Below are 17,467 nucleotides of genomic sequence, written 5' to 3' on the forward strand. Positions count from 1 at the left end.
GGAAATCAGGTTTGAGTGGATGCAGACATCACTCCGTCAGGAAATGAGAGTCTCACACATCAGGTTATCTCCGTTCCATCAATATCCATTCTGTAACTCACTTATATTATGTTTTTTGTTCAAGGAAACTGCTTCAATTGTTTCGATTTGTCAGGGCCCAGACACTTCCATCACCTTCTCTTAGAACTTCTTAGCGAACTCCTGCTGAGCTACTCTTTAAAACTGCACTCTTTTTTCCCTAGTTGCAGTGATTGCTGACTCATCGCCCTTGTGCTTAGCTCAGCTACCCCCTCACTATCAATACTGGCTCACTGCCCCCACAATGAATTTTTAAACAAAGAAGCTTAGGAAGACTAAGAATTCTAGAAACAGTCTTTAGTATTGGTTATTCATGACTCTAATTTGTTGTTTTCTATTGTATCTCACTTTCCTCTCATATAATTTGTATCTGTGAGCATGATAATACGTTCAAATATTTCCACCTGTGAATATTTGGAGAGAGCACTGGAGCCTGATGTTTCTTTATGAAATTAGCTTAAATTAATGTACAGCACATGTCCAATATGCTACCGTCAAAAAGCTGTAGCTTCATTATTCAATTACGAAGCTTCACTTTTACATTTCTTCCAGCCTCTCAAGTGCACTATATTTCATTCATGCCTGCATCCTGCACAGTCCATGCTCAACATTTCTAAAACAAAACTAATTTGGAATTTTCTAAGCCTAACAAAAGCATTGGAAAAAGTCCTTTAAGTGCAAACCTGCCTTGCAAAGCAACTGTGTAAATGGCATTGTGGAATTCCATGTTTCATGCATCACAGATTTCCTGCTTAATTTGCTCAGATGACAAGTGAAAATAATTGTTTCTAACTGCCAGGCCCTAGTAAACTCACCCTGACAGTCAGTCTAAATTATTTTCTTTCTCATGAGTCATAACCAGGAACAAAGATTCTGCGGCCAAATTATGCTTTCAAATTAAGCCTGTGCATCCCCAGTGTCTTCAGATTATGCCTTCAGTCAGTTACACCTGTGCAATAACATCGGCCTTCAGTCATGTGGAAGAAGGTAAGAATTCTGCTTGACTTGCAGAGCCCGGATTGATTTTGCATGGCTGGCAGTTCAAAAACTAATCTTTTTTGACGTCAAAAATGAGCTGGAAATCTTTCAGACCCGATAAACATAGAAACCCACAAAGCCCTTTTTGCAGAGTCACTTTCTGGTTTGGAGCCACACAGAGTAAAAAATTTAAAATGACATCTCATGCTTGGATAATTCACACATGGTGATCTTATTTTTATGAAACCTCCCTGCAGTGTTCACCTTTGTACTCAGATCAAGCATGAGTCATTTGACCCCTAAAAGGTAATTTTTTTCTGAACAAAGTTAGCAAGAAACTAAAAATAAAGGTGTTAATAATAAGCATCATCTGTGGGTTAGTGATAGAGTCACTATCACAACGCAGCATACATCTTTGGGTGTGTACATAGGCAGAAAGATATTTAAAAACTAGCATTCACATTCATGTTTACACTTTCAAGCTGTGGAGGTTGTTGTTTTTCTCACTTCTCCCTAAAGGCATGCTCCTCTGTGCTGCATACATTTTGAAACGTACCACACTCATGTAAGGGCAGAGTTAAAATCCTGTGTACATTGGTTTGTCCTGACAGGGTTGACATTTCCCATGCTTAAAGATTAGCGTAAAAAAATAATATCAGAAGCAACAGAACAAAGTTCACTATGTGTCCTACTGAGGCCATATTTGTTTAACAGTCACGTTATTCATATAATAGGCAGAAATTGTTTATGTAACCTGGGTGGCCTTGCCATGCATACTTCAGAAATCTTGGAAGCAGTTGGGCCAAGGAGAGGCCACGTGCCATCATTCATGCACCTCCCAGCATCTATTCTATGGCTATAGGGCCTGATTCAAAGCCCATTGAAGCCAACGGGAGTCTTCCTATTGACTTTAAGCATCAGAGGAGTTGCCGTGTTAGTCTGGATCTGTGAAAGCAGCGAAGAGTCCTGTGGCACCTTATAGACCAACAGACGTATTGGAGCATAAGCTTTTGTGGGTGAATACCCACTTCGTCGGATGCATGTAGTGAAAATGCATGTAGTATACCTGCCTCTGGAAATTTCCACTACATGCATCCGACAAAGTGGATATTCACCCACGAAATACATCTGTTAGTCTATAAGGTGCCACAGGACTCTTTGCCACTATTGATTTTAGTGGGTTATGGGTCAGGCCCACAAACAGGTGCAGGATTCTCCTCCCTCACTTCCTGTCTGACTGTCCAGGAAATACATAGGTTCAAAAAAGTAGGAAGGGAGGAGCGTTACTGTGGAGAATTACAGTTACTAGTCTATACTCTACCTTTCTTCACCTTTCTCTTCCATTATATCACTTGCATAAATCCTCCATAATTGGATATAAGCCAGCAGTAGCAATCCATACCAGGAGAAGAGCTGAAAGAGTGTATAAACAAAGGGGGTCTGTAAGACAACTTTTCTTAGCCTGGCTTCTAATTTACTGTGGACTTGGCATCAAGAGATCAGTACTGGGTAATGCACTACAGATGGAATGATGAGATGGAATATGATGCTGCCATGCTAGGGAGGCTGTCATCGACCAAGGGGAATGGGATTTAAAGTACACCCTGACCTGAATCCCTGCCTGCAAATAGTGGCTCTGAATATGATGAATAATCTAGTTGGATGCTCTGTGATGAGATAGGACCAAAGCAGAAATGCTTTCAAATGCAATAAAAACCTGTCTGACTTCTGGAAAGACCTGGTCCTATCCAAGTAATAACCAAGCAACCATCTTGCATTCAATTTGTGGAGAAAAGATGTCCATTATGTTTTATAAGGGTCTGGAGAAGAAAACTGGCAGAGAGAGGGATTAGTCTGGATTAATACCAGCAGTGGCTTTTAAGAGATATCAGCAAGGCCAAAGTACCACCATGCACTACCAAATCGTAGCTTCATCATTCATGTGGGTAACAGGGGCAACTGTAATCCAAAGAGCACTTTTAGGGTTAATCTACACTTGCGAGTGGACGCAGTTACTTGCCTGTGTACTGCAGAGCATGTACCCACATCCACACTACCCTTTTTTAGTATGCGACATTATCACTACCATTCCAGGGGTGGTATTCCAGAGTCCTGTGCAGACGACATTCTGGTAACTGCCTTGCTTCATGTTGCTGGTACTGGCTTGGATGCAAATAGCATTAAGTTGCTGGGCTCTGCAGGGGGGGAAGTGCAAGAAGGTCTTACTGAATTCCTTTCTCCGTGGATGTGAGTAATGGTCATGCATGCTTCATTCACAGGGAAGTGATATGCATAAATAGCTTCCAAGTGAAATTTGCAGGATTATGAGCACTAGTTGAATCTCATCAGTGAAAGTATTATAAGTGCTCCAAGATGTATGCTATAAGATTAGGGTTTAGAGCTTGATTGGAAGTTCAAATGGACAAAAAAAGCTTCCACTTTAAAGCATAAACTTTCTTCCTGTAAAAATGTATGGGACTGCAAGGATTTTGCAGCGAGGTTTTCTGAATTCAAACTGCCAGATGAAAGGAATGAACAAATCTGGGACAGAAGATCAGGAGTGATAGATAAAATAAGCAAAGCAAGAGCCCGGAAATTAGAAAACCAGAATAATTTAGCAGACCACACTGAATTCTGCAACTGTGCTGATATCATCCTAGTAACCCAAAAATTTGACTACTCCTATGGTAATTACCTGTTGGTAATACCTCCGTACCAGAATCAATAGATGACACTGAAAATGTTTGTCTCCCAGCTGGAATTGTGATACTCTCTGTGAGATGCCCTTTGTGAAAAGTGGAAGTAGGCAACCTGAAGGCTGACAGCACCAAACCAGCCTAAAGGAAGCAGAGAAAGAATTAGGGCATTCAAAGTCACAGTGAGAAATTTGATCCTTCTGTAACAGAGTATGAAGCAGAGACCTACCAAGTTGTTTGGAGTAAGAAAATATTCAAAGTAAAGCCCCTTATCCCTCTGAAGGAAAGGAACAGGTTCTCCTACTCCCATTTCCATTAGGAAGGCACCTCCCTGTCTCAGTACTAATGACCCAGGCTAGCATGGGGAATATATGGGGCCGAAGCATGTACTGGATGGTGTAGCTGTTCCCTGCTATCCCTAGGGCCCAGCAGTCTATGGTAATGAACCACTTGAGGAAAAAATAGATCCCCAAAACAGAAATTGGGGTTGGTTTGGGGCTCTGAGCATCCATTCAAAACTGCCATTTGCTAGACAAGGAAGCAGAAGGTGTTAAAGGTGTGCCTGCAATTGAACATACATGCTACTGACGTCTTTTCAGCTCTGTAGGCTGCTGGAATCAGCCATTACATTCCCTCTGCTTGCGGGCTGTTTCCGAGAGCATTGGGCCACAGTAACAACGGCCTTGCCTTTGCATCCTTCTTACCTAATGAAATGTCCTTCCTGCTCATTAAATATGGACTTGTGTGAGGAAATGCAGGATCTTTCCCTGAACTTCCTAGTACGCATGTCTCTACAACATCAACACCAATGCTGTCAAATGAGATGCAGCGGTCTACATGAATATTGTCATATACTTCACTAAAATTAAGCCTTTTTACACTTCACCCTGAAAAGTGAACTGCTTGAATTTTGCTAAAATCTAAGTTGATCTGTAAAATACCCAGAAAGAACAATTTTATAGCTGTTGTTTTAAAACTTAATTAGCATTGTATTTTAGCAGAATTTTCACACCATCACTACTTCCACCCGCTCCCCCCGCAACGTCTTTAGAAATATGAGCTGATTTCCTTGCTTGAGTCACATCAAAAGTACTGTAAACCAACAAATGGAAAGAAAATAAGGTTTAAAATGCAATGGTTCTTTCAGACTTCTTTATGGCGCCATTATTGGTCTTCATCCTAGAAAAGAATCCAAAAAGTCTGCAGCTTATAGTTCTCTGCAGCTTATTGTTCTCAGAACCTTGAGATATAATCGTCTCGCTTTTTAAATACAGCCTCCCTTACATTTCCAATACATTTTTCTTCCTTTGAAATCTTATAAAGTCATTTTTGCATTTTAAAAAAAAAGCATTTCCTGGAGGTAAACCTTACATGACTGACACTCAGCCTCTGAAAGATTGTCAAAAAACACCAGGGCATGTTACTCCAGAGTTTTAGTGATGCCTGGCCATGTTTTAGTAGGTTTTTTTTACAGTAGTGTCTAGAGATCCTAACTGCGATTGGAGCTGCATTGTGCACATATAGTAAGAGATGATATTTGCCCTGATGAATTTATAGTTTAAACAGGAAAGGAAAAGATAGTGTTGTTATTCCCATTTTAGAGATGAGGAACTGCGAGACTTTCCAAGGTCACTCAGGACACCTGGAATTGAACATATATCTCCTGAGTCCCACTCCAATGTCAAACACAAGGCAATATTTCCTCTCTTTGTAGTTTGCTGTACAAAAGTCAAGGCTTCTTAGGAGTACAAGTCCTACTCATTTCATTTATCTCCTGAGACCTTATCCTGTGGGGCCAATCTAAATGAGGACTGAGTTAATTTTGTAATCATAAAGGAGTTGCTATCTCTTATGTGAGTTTCTTTGGATACAGGTGTCATTTCTACTTCCATACATTTTTCAGTGCTTCTTGCCTTTGAAGACAATTAAGTGGATTTTAGGACCATCCTTTTTGTTATTAATACTATAAATTCTATTCTTTTTTTTACTCTCCAATAGCTTTGGCTCTTAGACCACTTCTTAGCATCCAGGCACCTTTCTTGTTTGTTGTAGATGAAAGAAACAGGTTGACTGGAAGAAGAAGAATCAAGAACCTTTGGTTCTTCCTCTTTATAGTTGTATGGGAGTTCTGTTCACATTACTATTCAAAAACCACTGTTGAATTAAAAATTTAAGATGCCTCAACCCCTGAGTGAAATGAGGGGGATTGTGAAATTACTGCCTGGTTGGATCTAATCTTTTTGGCATGCTCATAAAAATGGATAACTCTCCCAGATAGCTTTCAAAATCATTACATACCAAAATAAAAGCCCTAGAATCGATTGATTTGGATTTCCACCATTTGTCCTTTATATATCCAAGCTGTGCTGCAGTGCTCTAAATATGGTTGTGTCTCCCACAAGCAGAAAAGAGCAGAATAATTTGATACTTAATACAGGCTCCTGCATTCAAAGATAAATTGTTCATTAAAAAGAGAAGATGCTGGTTACTCAGATATTCAAGCTAGCTAAACACTGAAAGATCAATGAAGGCTACTAGAGTCATAGATTCTTCCTTGGGAAGGAAAACTTCCTGCTCCATTCCTTTGGGATTAGAGTAGGACCACCTTTGGAGGTCTTGATGCGGGTATCATACTATTTGTCTTTTGGGGGCTGGAAATGAATTTTTCCCTCACTGCCAGATTGACCTTCTCAGCAGCTCAGGAACCTGGTGGGTAGATTTATATTTTAAATTCATTTTGTTGCAACTTGGCATGTGCCCGGTAGAGGGACTCATTGGCATGTGCCCGGTAGAGGGACTCATTGGCATGTGCCCGGTAGAGGGAATCATTGGCATGTGCCCGGTAGAGGGACTCATTGGCATGTGCCCGGTAGAGGGACTCATTGGCATGTGCCCAGTAGAGGGACTCATTGGCATGTGCCTGGTAGAGGGAATCATTGGCATGTGCCCGGTAGAGGGACTCATTCAGCAGGGCTTCTGGTTCCCTAATAGACCAGAACTGAAAATGGATTAGAGATTAAATGGATCAAAGAAGGTAGAGAATGGGGTTGTGGCTCTTAATTTCTAGTACAGTGAAGAGACAGCTCCTTTTCCCAAACCCCTTTGCCCCTAGAGGAGGGAAAGGCAATGGGACCCCAGCAACAATGCAGGGGCCAAGTTCACAGAGTTGGGGGTGAGGAGAGGGTCAGCCCTCCAGCAGGTGGAACAGATTACAAAGCAAGGATGACCCTGCGCTGGATGAATTGTTTCCAGATGTGTTACTTAAAGCTGCAACCTCTTAAACTACAGTCCTGGTGCCTTGTCTGTCTTCCCATATTGTCGGGGCAATATTACCAGGATCCACAGGAAAAAGTTTCACTGGGAATCCTTGCTACACACCTTCAGTAAAGGGGTAGCATACACTGTCTTTAGGGGACAGTTCCCTGGTGCTTGCTGATATGCAGGTGCTTAGGCCCGTTTTCAAGACCCTGAGTACACCCAGAAACAGCCTTTGAGATTTCAGAGTGACTGGTAATGATACTGCCCCAGACCCTTGCGCTCAAGAAGTGCTGGAGGCAGCATTATGGCTGCTTCCTGCACATGGGCATTGGGGTTGGAGAAGGGACTTTGCATTCACTCATCTCCATCTCCCAACCAACCTATGCTGGAGCAGCCATCATTTGTTCAAAGTGCTTCTAAGACATTATTGGCCCATGTTGCCATCTCTTAAAAAAAGAATGTTATGTAGTTATGCTGGTGGGAAGTGGGATTGTTCCTCTTTGTGTTTTGTGTTCCTTTTGGTTCACTTTTTGTTCTAAGGATTCCAGGCATACGTTTCTGGGTATCGCTGCTTGGTGTTCCATTGATGACAGCCACTGGTGGGAATGAAAATGTGCCACTGTTTAGTAGAGTCCTACTGAATTTACGTTTCTAGGATATATCCCAACATTGCTTTTTGAGGGGGAATATAATAGATTTTATAATCAGGATTCTCCAGTAGCTGTTAGGGGATATTATGCAGATGGAGATAATGTCTCTTGGATGATATGTGACACCAAGGTTTTTACCTCTGGGGTTCATTAGAGATCCCATGTACTACTCAAAAGAGTTAGAGATATTAACCCCTATGTTCTGCTCAAACTCCAGTGTGTGTAATTTCTAGAGTTTGTAGCAAAATTTTTTTCACCTGTTTTCAGGTTTTGGGGCCAACATGATAGTTAACATTTTAATCATGAGTTCTTGCTCAAAAAGAGCCACGTTCATGTTTGTCAGAAAATTATTAGCATCTATCTTTCTTTCAATACAGATACAAATTTGGGCCAAATCCTGCAGTTCATACTCAGTCAAAACTTCCATAGCGATTATTAGTTACTTTGACTAAATATAAAGAATAGGCTTTGTCCCCATATGCATTATGTATGTGCCATATAATTTGTTACATGAAGAGTAATAAGCTTTGATTTTTGTGGTGGTTTTTGTTTTGGTTTTTTGGGGGGTAGGTAATACTCTGTGTTACCTGTGCAGTTTTTCTCTGAAAGTTTCCAACTTTGACAAAAAATAGCTTTGGGGAGCAAATCTGTACTCCATAGAACATGTCTCAGTTTTTACAAAAAGACTGACAGGAAGGCAAATTAAAGTTTTATGGTATGAATTTATAATATGTGAGCCAGCTGCTACAGGAACACAGTCATTTATATATTTTCTGTCATTTTGTTTACGGTGCATTTCTCTATATATTCTTTATTTTAAATAAGATTTTATATTATGGTAATACTTCCTTCCAGGCAGTTTACCACTGTCAGGGGGAAGAAATCCTACACAACACTTTCTAAAAGGTCTGATGCCCTTCAATTGGTATTTTTTAAAGGAACACTGAAATTAAATGCTTTGGCTAAGATTTTTTATCTAAGAGAAAGAGGAAAGGCTAATTTGGCATCTCAGAACAAATGACATTGCAGATGATGTACCATTAACAATAGCTGCTGGAAGGATAGTCATAACCCAGATACTGTAGTTGTTGGCTTGTAACTATGGAATAAGAGAGTTTGGATGTAAGCGACCTGAAAAAAAAAATTGAGGCCCTTGCTAAATGAGTGACATCAGGGTTTTAGTTTAATGATATCGATCTCTGGAGCTTGCAGTCATGTTGTATAGTAATGTCATCAGATGAATACATATTCAGGACAGTTTAAGACTTTTCTGTTGCAATACTGTCTCCAGTTCACTTAGTGGACAAAATACAGGAGTATATTTTATAGAAATTAGAATTAGAATGTCAGGATTTTTGAAAACATCCTATGTGCTTTAACACATAAACAGTCTAAAGCACAGACATCCAGGATTTAACATGCATATTACTTTAGTTCATCATAATCTTAACACCTCAAGTATGCTTATATGGGCATGATGTAATACTTGGTCTGCCTGCAAATCCATCTGTTTATCTGGCCAAGCTTTTTACTGTAATATTACCACCCAGTGTAATAATACTGTCATTGTGGCTTTACTGGGATGGGATTTTATGAGCTCACATAGTTTTGGAGCAGCTAAATTTAAGAATTAATGGTAATAAATTAATATTCTGATCACTGGCTACCCCTTGTAATCATAGGTGCTGGAACTAGGAGTATTGGGAGTGCTGCTGCACCCCCTGTCTTGAAGTGGTTTCCATCACACAGGGTTTACAGTTTGGTTCGATGGCTCTCAGCCCCCACAATGTACAAGTTGTTCCAGCACATTTGCTTTTAATTGTTTCTCAAGAGATATGGAATGGTCACATGGCTTTCATGATATGCCTTTATCCTGTCATTTATTTTGAAGCAGCAGAATAAAATAGAGTGCTTTTTCAGCATGCAGTAATTTTATATGGACCAGATTTACAGTATCTTTTTATTGCCTGATGATATTTTCAGGTGTATATCGTGGGCCTAATTCTGCACTCACTGAAGTCAGTGGGAATTTTGCCATTGGCTCTATGGAAGTAACTTCAATGCTAATTGTTTTAAAGAAGCACTGAGAGCGATTGTGTACCAATTCAGCAATGTGATTCAGTTTGATTTTAGGTTAGAGGCAGTCCTACAATGTAACCTCAAAAGCCAACCTCTCTTTCACTGTCTAGGTTTTTCGGTCCACACACATCACTATGACAGCTGAAGGCTTCCATGTTTCTCAAAAGAAATTTTCTCAATGCAGCATGGCAAACTTATTTTAAAAGAAAGTATATCCTTGCATGCATAATTTTAAAGCTTGATTCTTATCTCATTTACTTACCTGTAAAACAAGAATATCTCCACTGAAGTCAGTAGAGTTACACTCGCGGAAAACCAGTGTGAGATCAGAATTGGTCCTAGGGAATATTCAGAAAAAGTAAAGCTGCAAGACTGGACTTATTAATATTAAAGTAATTCCTCTAAGGTCTCTTAAATCTCACAGATATTTGCAGGTATTTTTTTAAAACTTCTCGGTGGTTAGTATATTTTGATAATCCTTTGGTTTTTCATTGCTTTGCATAACTTGATTTTTAAAAAGTAATGGATAATTATATAAACATTTTCTAAAACATAAAATAGGCTGTATTGCTGAGTTGATACAACAAAGTACTTGAGTACCTGCATAATATTAATTCTTGCAGAGCCTTCATGCTTAAGTATTGTTGAACTGGTGCCTTAGCTAGAAACTCTGGGAGAGGAACTTGTCTTATTATTAGAAGTATGCTAGATAGATTAATAATAACACTAATATTACAAAATTCTAAATCCATCTCAAGCTAAGTTCTTGTGTTGCTGACATCTGTTGTTTTGGCAGGGTGTTTTGATTTCAATCTGATTAAACCATATTTTAAAAAGTAATAAAGATCTATATGGTTTATATTCTACAGTATTGGTGTGGTTTTGGTGCAGGGGCATTATACATACTGCATTTAGTAGTCTGAATTCCACTGTCTCTAGAATTCCATACTGAAATAAAGCAGTGAAATGAAGGATTATAATTTACTTCCAAGGGAGAATCAAATTTACTTATATGAGCCAAAATGTCAAATTTAATTAAAGGCTACAATGACAGAGCAGAGCATGCGCTGGATGAGTTCAGAGTACTTTTCAGATAACAAATGACTGACATGCATAAAAACAATAACCAAAATAACTGCTAAGGTTACGTTACTTAAACCTGACTAAAAAATGTCAGGCCATATATGCCAAAAGATTCCCATGATATTACATTCTGTAAGATTTAAATGAAAAATCAAATAAAGCAAGAAGCTTTAATCTACCCCCTGGAGTTCAGATTTATAGTCAAGATTTGTCTGCATGAGGGGAAAGAACATAAAAATGGCAATTAGGTTTGTTTGTTTGTATTTGCACATTCACTCTGTTCAGTGTAGTGAAATTGCAATGTTCAGTAACCATGTAACCTATTCACTGGAGTGGCTTTGCAATATTCTGTGGCCAAAGTAAAGATGTAAGAAAACTTGCTCCATTCTATATTTATATATTTGTCATCAAAACTGTCTGTGTTAGTGTATTTCAGAACAGGGTTCAACCTGTTCTGCATAATCCAAGTCTCTGTGTCAAATGTGCTATAAAGATGGAGGTGTGATGTTCGGGGTAAAGGTCAAGTTGATAGAATATGACAACCCTCTGAAGGAGAAATGATTGTCCCTAAGTATTCAGCATGAGCTTTTCTTTGCTCCCTGCAGGGCATCTGCACCACGACCACCGCATTTTTACACTTCTTCTTCTTAGCTTCGTTCTGTTGGGTTTTGACAGAAGCGTGGCAGTCGTACATGGCTGTTACTGGAAAAATTAGGACACGACTCATAAGGAAACGCTTTTTGTGCCTTGGATGGGGTAAGCCCATAAAAATCATATAGCCAGAATCATTAGAATTGAATGTTATGCATTTACACAATTGGGGGTGTTGGTATTTATTTCAATAATCCTGACAGGTGGTCAATAGCATAGTTACTAAACAGAAAACCAGTACAAGGAGATTTCCCTTTTTATTGGAAGCACCAATATAATTTCATGCTCTTGATTTGGCTCAAGATACAGTTGATGAATATTCCAATGTTATGGTAATTTATGATGCTGTAACATATATGCTTTAGTGTCATTTTAGTAGCTTTTCTGCAAAATAGTGTAAGACAGACAAAAGCCTCTCACTGAAAATCCACTGAATCTCTGTGTTATTTGTTCACTTTAAGCTATTTCAAATAGACTGGTAACTTAGCAACACAAAAGTGATGCATACTGGGCTAAAAATCTAGTTCTTCCCTTGTGCTTGGGGAAGAAACAAACGCTGCAACAGAGCTGTGCTTTGTTAAATGATTCATTCCATATCAAATTGATCATTTTAGATGAAAGTACTTCTCTCTCATCATTTCATGCCCAATAGAACAGTGATATTTAGCTGAGCCTTAATGACAATTGCTGTTTTTTTCCAGGTTTACCAGCATTAGTAGTGGCAATATCAATAGGCTTTACCAAGACGAAAGGATATGGAACATCTCACTAGTAAGTCAGTCTGCAGTGATAAATCATGTTTTTGATTAACAAGGCTGCCATGCCCATTAGAGATTATACAACACAGTATAAGGGCCTATTTTGTGTCCCTTCATGTGCAGGACACTGCTGGAAGCCAAATGCCCCACACAAAGAGTGAAAAGAAAATCAGAGTCCAGTGTTAAACTCAGTCCTGTGAAACGCTAAGTACACTCAACTCCGAGTGAGCGCTGAGGACACCAGCATATCTCAGGAGGCGCTCAGTCCTTTGCAGGATCAAGGCCATTGTTAGTAGCACTGTACTTGTCCTGCTGAGATTATTCACATGGGACTGGTTACTTCAGCTGCATATTTGTTTCCTGCTTCCTGCTTAGATGCTTGGTACTTTTTAAATGGGAGATTACTTAAATATTGATGGAAATAACCGATCGCTAATAAGGAGTAACCTTAAATGCAATGATATATAGGTGCTTGTATGCCTGACAGCTCCTCTCCAAACAACCACATGAACAAAACCAGCTTTCCAAATACTTGTGGAACTAAAAAACACGAAAGGACATGCATATGGACCAAGGGAATCAGGACCTGGATTTCAAAACATGTTTACAAAAGCATGTTCCTGTTGTTTGACCAATCTGGCATCAGATCTGATGTGGGGTACAGTCCTCCACTCTTCAGGTCTTTGGAAGCTGCCACAATTGGCCTTGTCTGCAGACAAGGGAGGGAGGTGATTTCCACTCAACACAGGGCATCAGGAGCTGAGGAGCTGTTCCACTCTAGAACTCAACAATGATAGGTAGTGCCTCCTCAGCTTTAGCCCTGTGTAGCTAAAGCAATCCAGTAGGAATTCTGTCCTATCCCTCCTAGATTATGGTTGCTAAAATAACCTTGTGGGTTCTTTAGCTACCCTGTGTTAAGGAATCTAGTAGCACTGTTTGCCACTCCACAGTTACAAAGGTGCTGGCAGCAGGAACAAGACTTGTTGCCAGCTACTCCTAGATTGTAGGGTGCCATTTCCAGAAGACCTTTTCCAAACTGAAAGAGCAGTGAATGGAAACAGGGAAATTGGTCCTGGTTCCCACATGAAGATATCTACTGGTAAGAGGGAGGTCCTAGAACCAGTCAAGGGGAAAACTGATTTGGAGGGGGGATTAAGAAACACTCTGAGAGGGGAGCTGGGGAAATAGCATCAGACCAGATCCATGGAACAATTGTGTGCCTGGGCTGATGGGAGTGGCGTGGTTAGAACTTGAATTCACCTTGATTTCAGGTGAACTTAGATTTCTTCCTGAATTTTTCACACAGCCCTAGTTATCAGCAACTTGTGTTATTTCTACTGCACATATGAAAAATATTTAATGCAAAACTCCATTATTCCAATGATGTTATTGTTGATATTTCAAAAGCAAGGTGTTTCCAAATTATGGTTAGCCTAGCACCTTGATCCACTTGCATATGTACAGCATGTTGAATTAATGTGCAGTTCACATAACTTTATGCATTAATTTTAACCCTTAAACAGCCACAGTTAAGATTGTAAAGGGGTTTCCATTATGGAAGAGTTGTTCAGCACAGGGAGCAGGCCCTGCTTGGAAGGTGTGCCAGATTAGCTGAGAGGTTCCTGGGACAGAGGAACAGTGAGCAATGGAGCACTTAATTTTTAGGAACCTTGCCAGCCAGTGGAATCCACAGCCCCAAGTTAGATGCATAGGCTCCTTCTACAATGCAGAGGGAGAGATAGGCACCTAAGACTGGGATCCACAAAAGCCAGCATATAGAGCAGGGAGCCACCTACATTTTCTAATAGGAAATGGTGAGGAGAGGAGTGGGTCCTAAGCTCCCCCTCTCAAAGGCACCTATCTCCACTGGGATTCTCAGCTATGAACTCTATCCTGGAGTAAGGTACTTAACCAATTTCTTGTAAAAATAATAATAATAAATTATGCCAGAAAAAATTGTGGTATTTAATTATTCATACACAGTGTAACAGTGTCAACAGGACACATTGGGGGAGACCTGCCCCAGAATATCCATCACCCAGCAGTTAGGGTCCTCTCCTAGGAGGGGGGAAACCCAAGTTAAATCCCTCTCCCCATCAGGCAGCATGGGGAATTGAACTTTGGTCTTCCATATCCCATGTGAGTGCTCTAACCACTGGACTAAAAGTTGGGGTGGGGGGTACTACCACTTTCTCCTTCAGCTGTTTTATATGGCTTTATGTGGGCAGAGAGCATGCTTCCCAGACTGGGCCCCACAAGCGAGACAGATAGGGGAACAACTAGTTTGAGGATTTGTGATTTAGGAGCATAGACCAAAGTGGCTGCACACATGCTCACTGCCAGAAATGTAGGTGCCATCAGGACTTTAACAGTGGAAATTTTGGTGCCTACAGGTTAAGCAGCGACAGGGCACTTAAATGTTGGACTTAGGCTGCTAAAGTGGCAGTTAGACACTTAAATCCTCTTGTCGATCTAGCCCTAGTAGTCAGTCTGAAAGAGGGAGGAAAATAAAATCAATGAAACTTAAGAGGTCCTAAGTGCCATAGTCGCTCTTAAAACTAGGACTTAGACTCTTCAGTCAGTTAAGAGATTTTGAAAATTTTACCCTAAGGCTTAGGGTCTTATCCAAAGCCCACTGAAGTCAATGGAAACATTCCCAGAAAAGTCCGCTTTTGGATCACACCCTTACAGTGGCCACGTTACAGGTAAAATTGTGATTCCTTGCACAAAATCAAAGTAAATGGGGGAGAGGGGCCCTGCAGGAGGTTGACACTAGGGAGTTCTATTGGAATTCATGTGTACGCTGGTCAGAAAATCCAGGGGGAAAATTCAAAACTTTTAATGAAAACTTTGTATCCAACTTTCAATTATTCTATAAACCAGTAGAAAACCAGCAAAAAAAATATACAAACCTATTTTCAATTAAATTAAAAAATAGACCCAGGTCCATTAAAAAGTTACCATACAAAGGTATCTGAGATATTTTGTCATTGCTTTTTTGGTAGAGGGTAACTGCTGGCAAATATTGACATTTTAGATCAGTGTATCATATTAGCATCCAACACACTAATAGAGTTGGGTCCATGTGGCAAAGTTCAGCTCTGTTTTTGGTTACTGTGGGAAACAATTACATTTAATTTTTTTTTTTTTTGGCCTTTAAAATTTCAGCCATAACAGAACCGTAACATTAAGTTGTGTTTGTGTTCATTTGGTTTTCAAAAGAAAGGAAAAAACATAGGGGTAGAGGATAAGGACATCTTTATGTAAGTTAATTTGCATGTGAGATTCAAATAAATGCAGTTCCTTGCATCTCCTTATATGTATGTGCGATCACACACTCCAACAAACATGCATTTCTGTGAATGTGTAATCACTGAGGAAAAAAGCACAGCTGCATTTACTTCAGTAAGTGAAGCTCCTGATAGTGTTTATATATCTAAGCTTAGCACTGTAGTGTGTTAAATGTTTAGGACTCACTTCTGCAAGCCCTCTGAATCTGGAAACCTGCATGGAAGCACCATACAGAAAGGCCTTGTGGTATTGGACCTCTAGTAGGGCATAACACACAAGAGATGTACAATTTTCATACATATAGTATTAGTTTTTTAATATTTTTAATATTTCAGAGACACCAATTGGTCCTTAGTCCTTACATGATGTATAATATCATTTTTAAAGTGCATATAATCCATAAGACCTTATCCTAGTATTAAATACCAAATTACACCAGTGAAGATTTATAGAGAACTATGGTTTTTAATCGAGTTTATTTGACCATGTCATATGCACTTGACCTTAATGAGCATTTAAGTATAAGATAAGTCTAACATTTTTAAAATAAAGAGGTTTTGAGTTCCCTGAGACAAAATAAATTTCTGAAGAATTTCTTAATAGGTAGAAATTATCTTTTTTGTCATTCACAGTTAACTCAAAAATGGCTAAATGAAATTTTACAAAACTTTACAGAAATATTTAACTGTGGACTCAGAATAAGCATAAGGAATTTCAGTGTAAGTGTAACTTGTCAGAAAAGTTGCAGACGCATGAAAATGGGGCCTAATAATGAAACTCATTATCAACTGCGTATAGCACCATTACATTAACAGAGTAACTTCACTTCTTTTTCTATGCTTATAGAACTTTCCATGTAGGATTGAACACTATGTCAAGTGAATAGATATACTATATATGTTTTATTCACATCACACCTCCATGGTGTAAAAGATATTATTAATGTGTGTTAGTTCTTTTCCTCTAATGTTCTTTCCAGCTGCTGGCTGTCTCTCGAAGGAGGACTACTCTATGCGTTTGTTGGACCTGCGGCTGCTGTTGTCTTGGTAAACACTTAAATTATTTTTAGTATTTTCATTAGAAATGGTGGAATACTGTCTGAATTACAGAGTGGTTAGTTATGCAGTGGTATTAATTTTACTGCAGACATCCTGAGAACAATGGTCTAAGATTTCCTCAATGTTTTGAATATGCTGTTTTTCTGATTCAGTTTATTCTATTATGTATTTTACATCAACACTATATATGTCATCGTTTACACAAAGCCACATGAACATCAAGCATAACCAAGGACACTTCTGTATGTACTTCTGTATGACTGCTCAGAGCTCCGGTACGAAACTGCAGAAAAACCTGAGTGTCTCTGGATTAAGTTTAGAAGTGTGTGCAACAAGAGTGATGTAGTGGTGGGAGTCTGCTATAGACCACCGGACCAGGGGGATGAGGTGGATGAGGCTTTCTTCCGGCAGCTCACGGAAGCTACTAGATCGCATGCCCTGATTCTCATGGGTGACTTTAATTTTCCTGATATCTGCTGGGAGAGCAATACAGCGGTGCATAGACAATCCAGGAAGTTTTTGGAAAGCGTAGGGGACAATTTCCTGGCGCAAGTGCTAGAGGAGCCAACTAGGGGGGGCGCTTTTCTTGACCTGCTGCTCACAAACCGGGTAGAATTAGTGGGGGAAGCAAAAGTGGATGGGAATCTGGGAGGCAGTGACCATGAGTTGGTTGAGTTCAGGATCCTGACGCAGGGAAGAAAGGTAAGCAGCAGGATAAGGACCCTGGACTTCAGGAAAGCAGACTTCGACTCCCTCAGGGAACGGATGGCCAGGATCCCCTGGGGGACTAACTTGAAGGGGAAAGGAGTCCAGGAGAGCTGGCTGTATTTCAAGGAATCCCTGTTGAGGTTACAGGGACAAACCATCCCGATGAGTCGAAAGAATAG

The 17,467-nt window shown here is 39.8% G+C and overlaps 1 protein-coding gene across 5 annotated transcripts in view; it reads left to right on the forward strand.

Moving 5' to 3' along the window:
- Positions 1-17,467, forward strand: part of ADGRB3 (adhesion G protein-coupled receptor B3) — a 621,270-nt gene that overhangs the window by 551,729 nt on the left and 52,074 nt on the right. For all 5 annotated transcript variants that reach the window (XM_073336359.1, XM_073336357.1, XM_073336356.1 and 2 more), the window contains 3 exons: positions 11,428-11,578; positions 12,175-12,244; positions 16,502-16,568. In XM_073336359.1, the coding sequence (XP_073192460.1) occupies positions 11,428-11,578; positions 12,175-12,244; positions 16,502-16,568 (288 nt within the window). The remainder of the gene's footprint in view (positions 1-11,427; positions 11,579-12,174; positions 12,245-16,501; positions 16,569-17,467) is intronic.

The sequence above is a fragment of the Lepidochelys kempii genome, chromosome 3 (genome assembly GCF_965140265.1).
Source record: "Lepidochelys kempii isolate rLepKem1 chromosome 3, rLepKem1.hap2, whole genome shotgun sequence".
In the NCBI taxonomy this organism is placed as follows: domain Eukaryota; kingdom Metazoa; phylum Chordata; order Testudines; family Cheloniidae; genus Lepidochelys; species Lepidochelys kempii.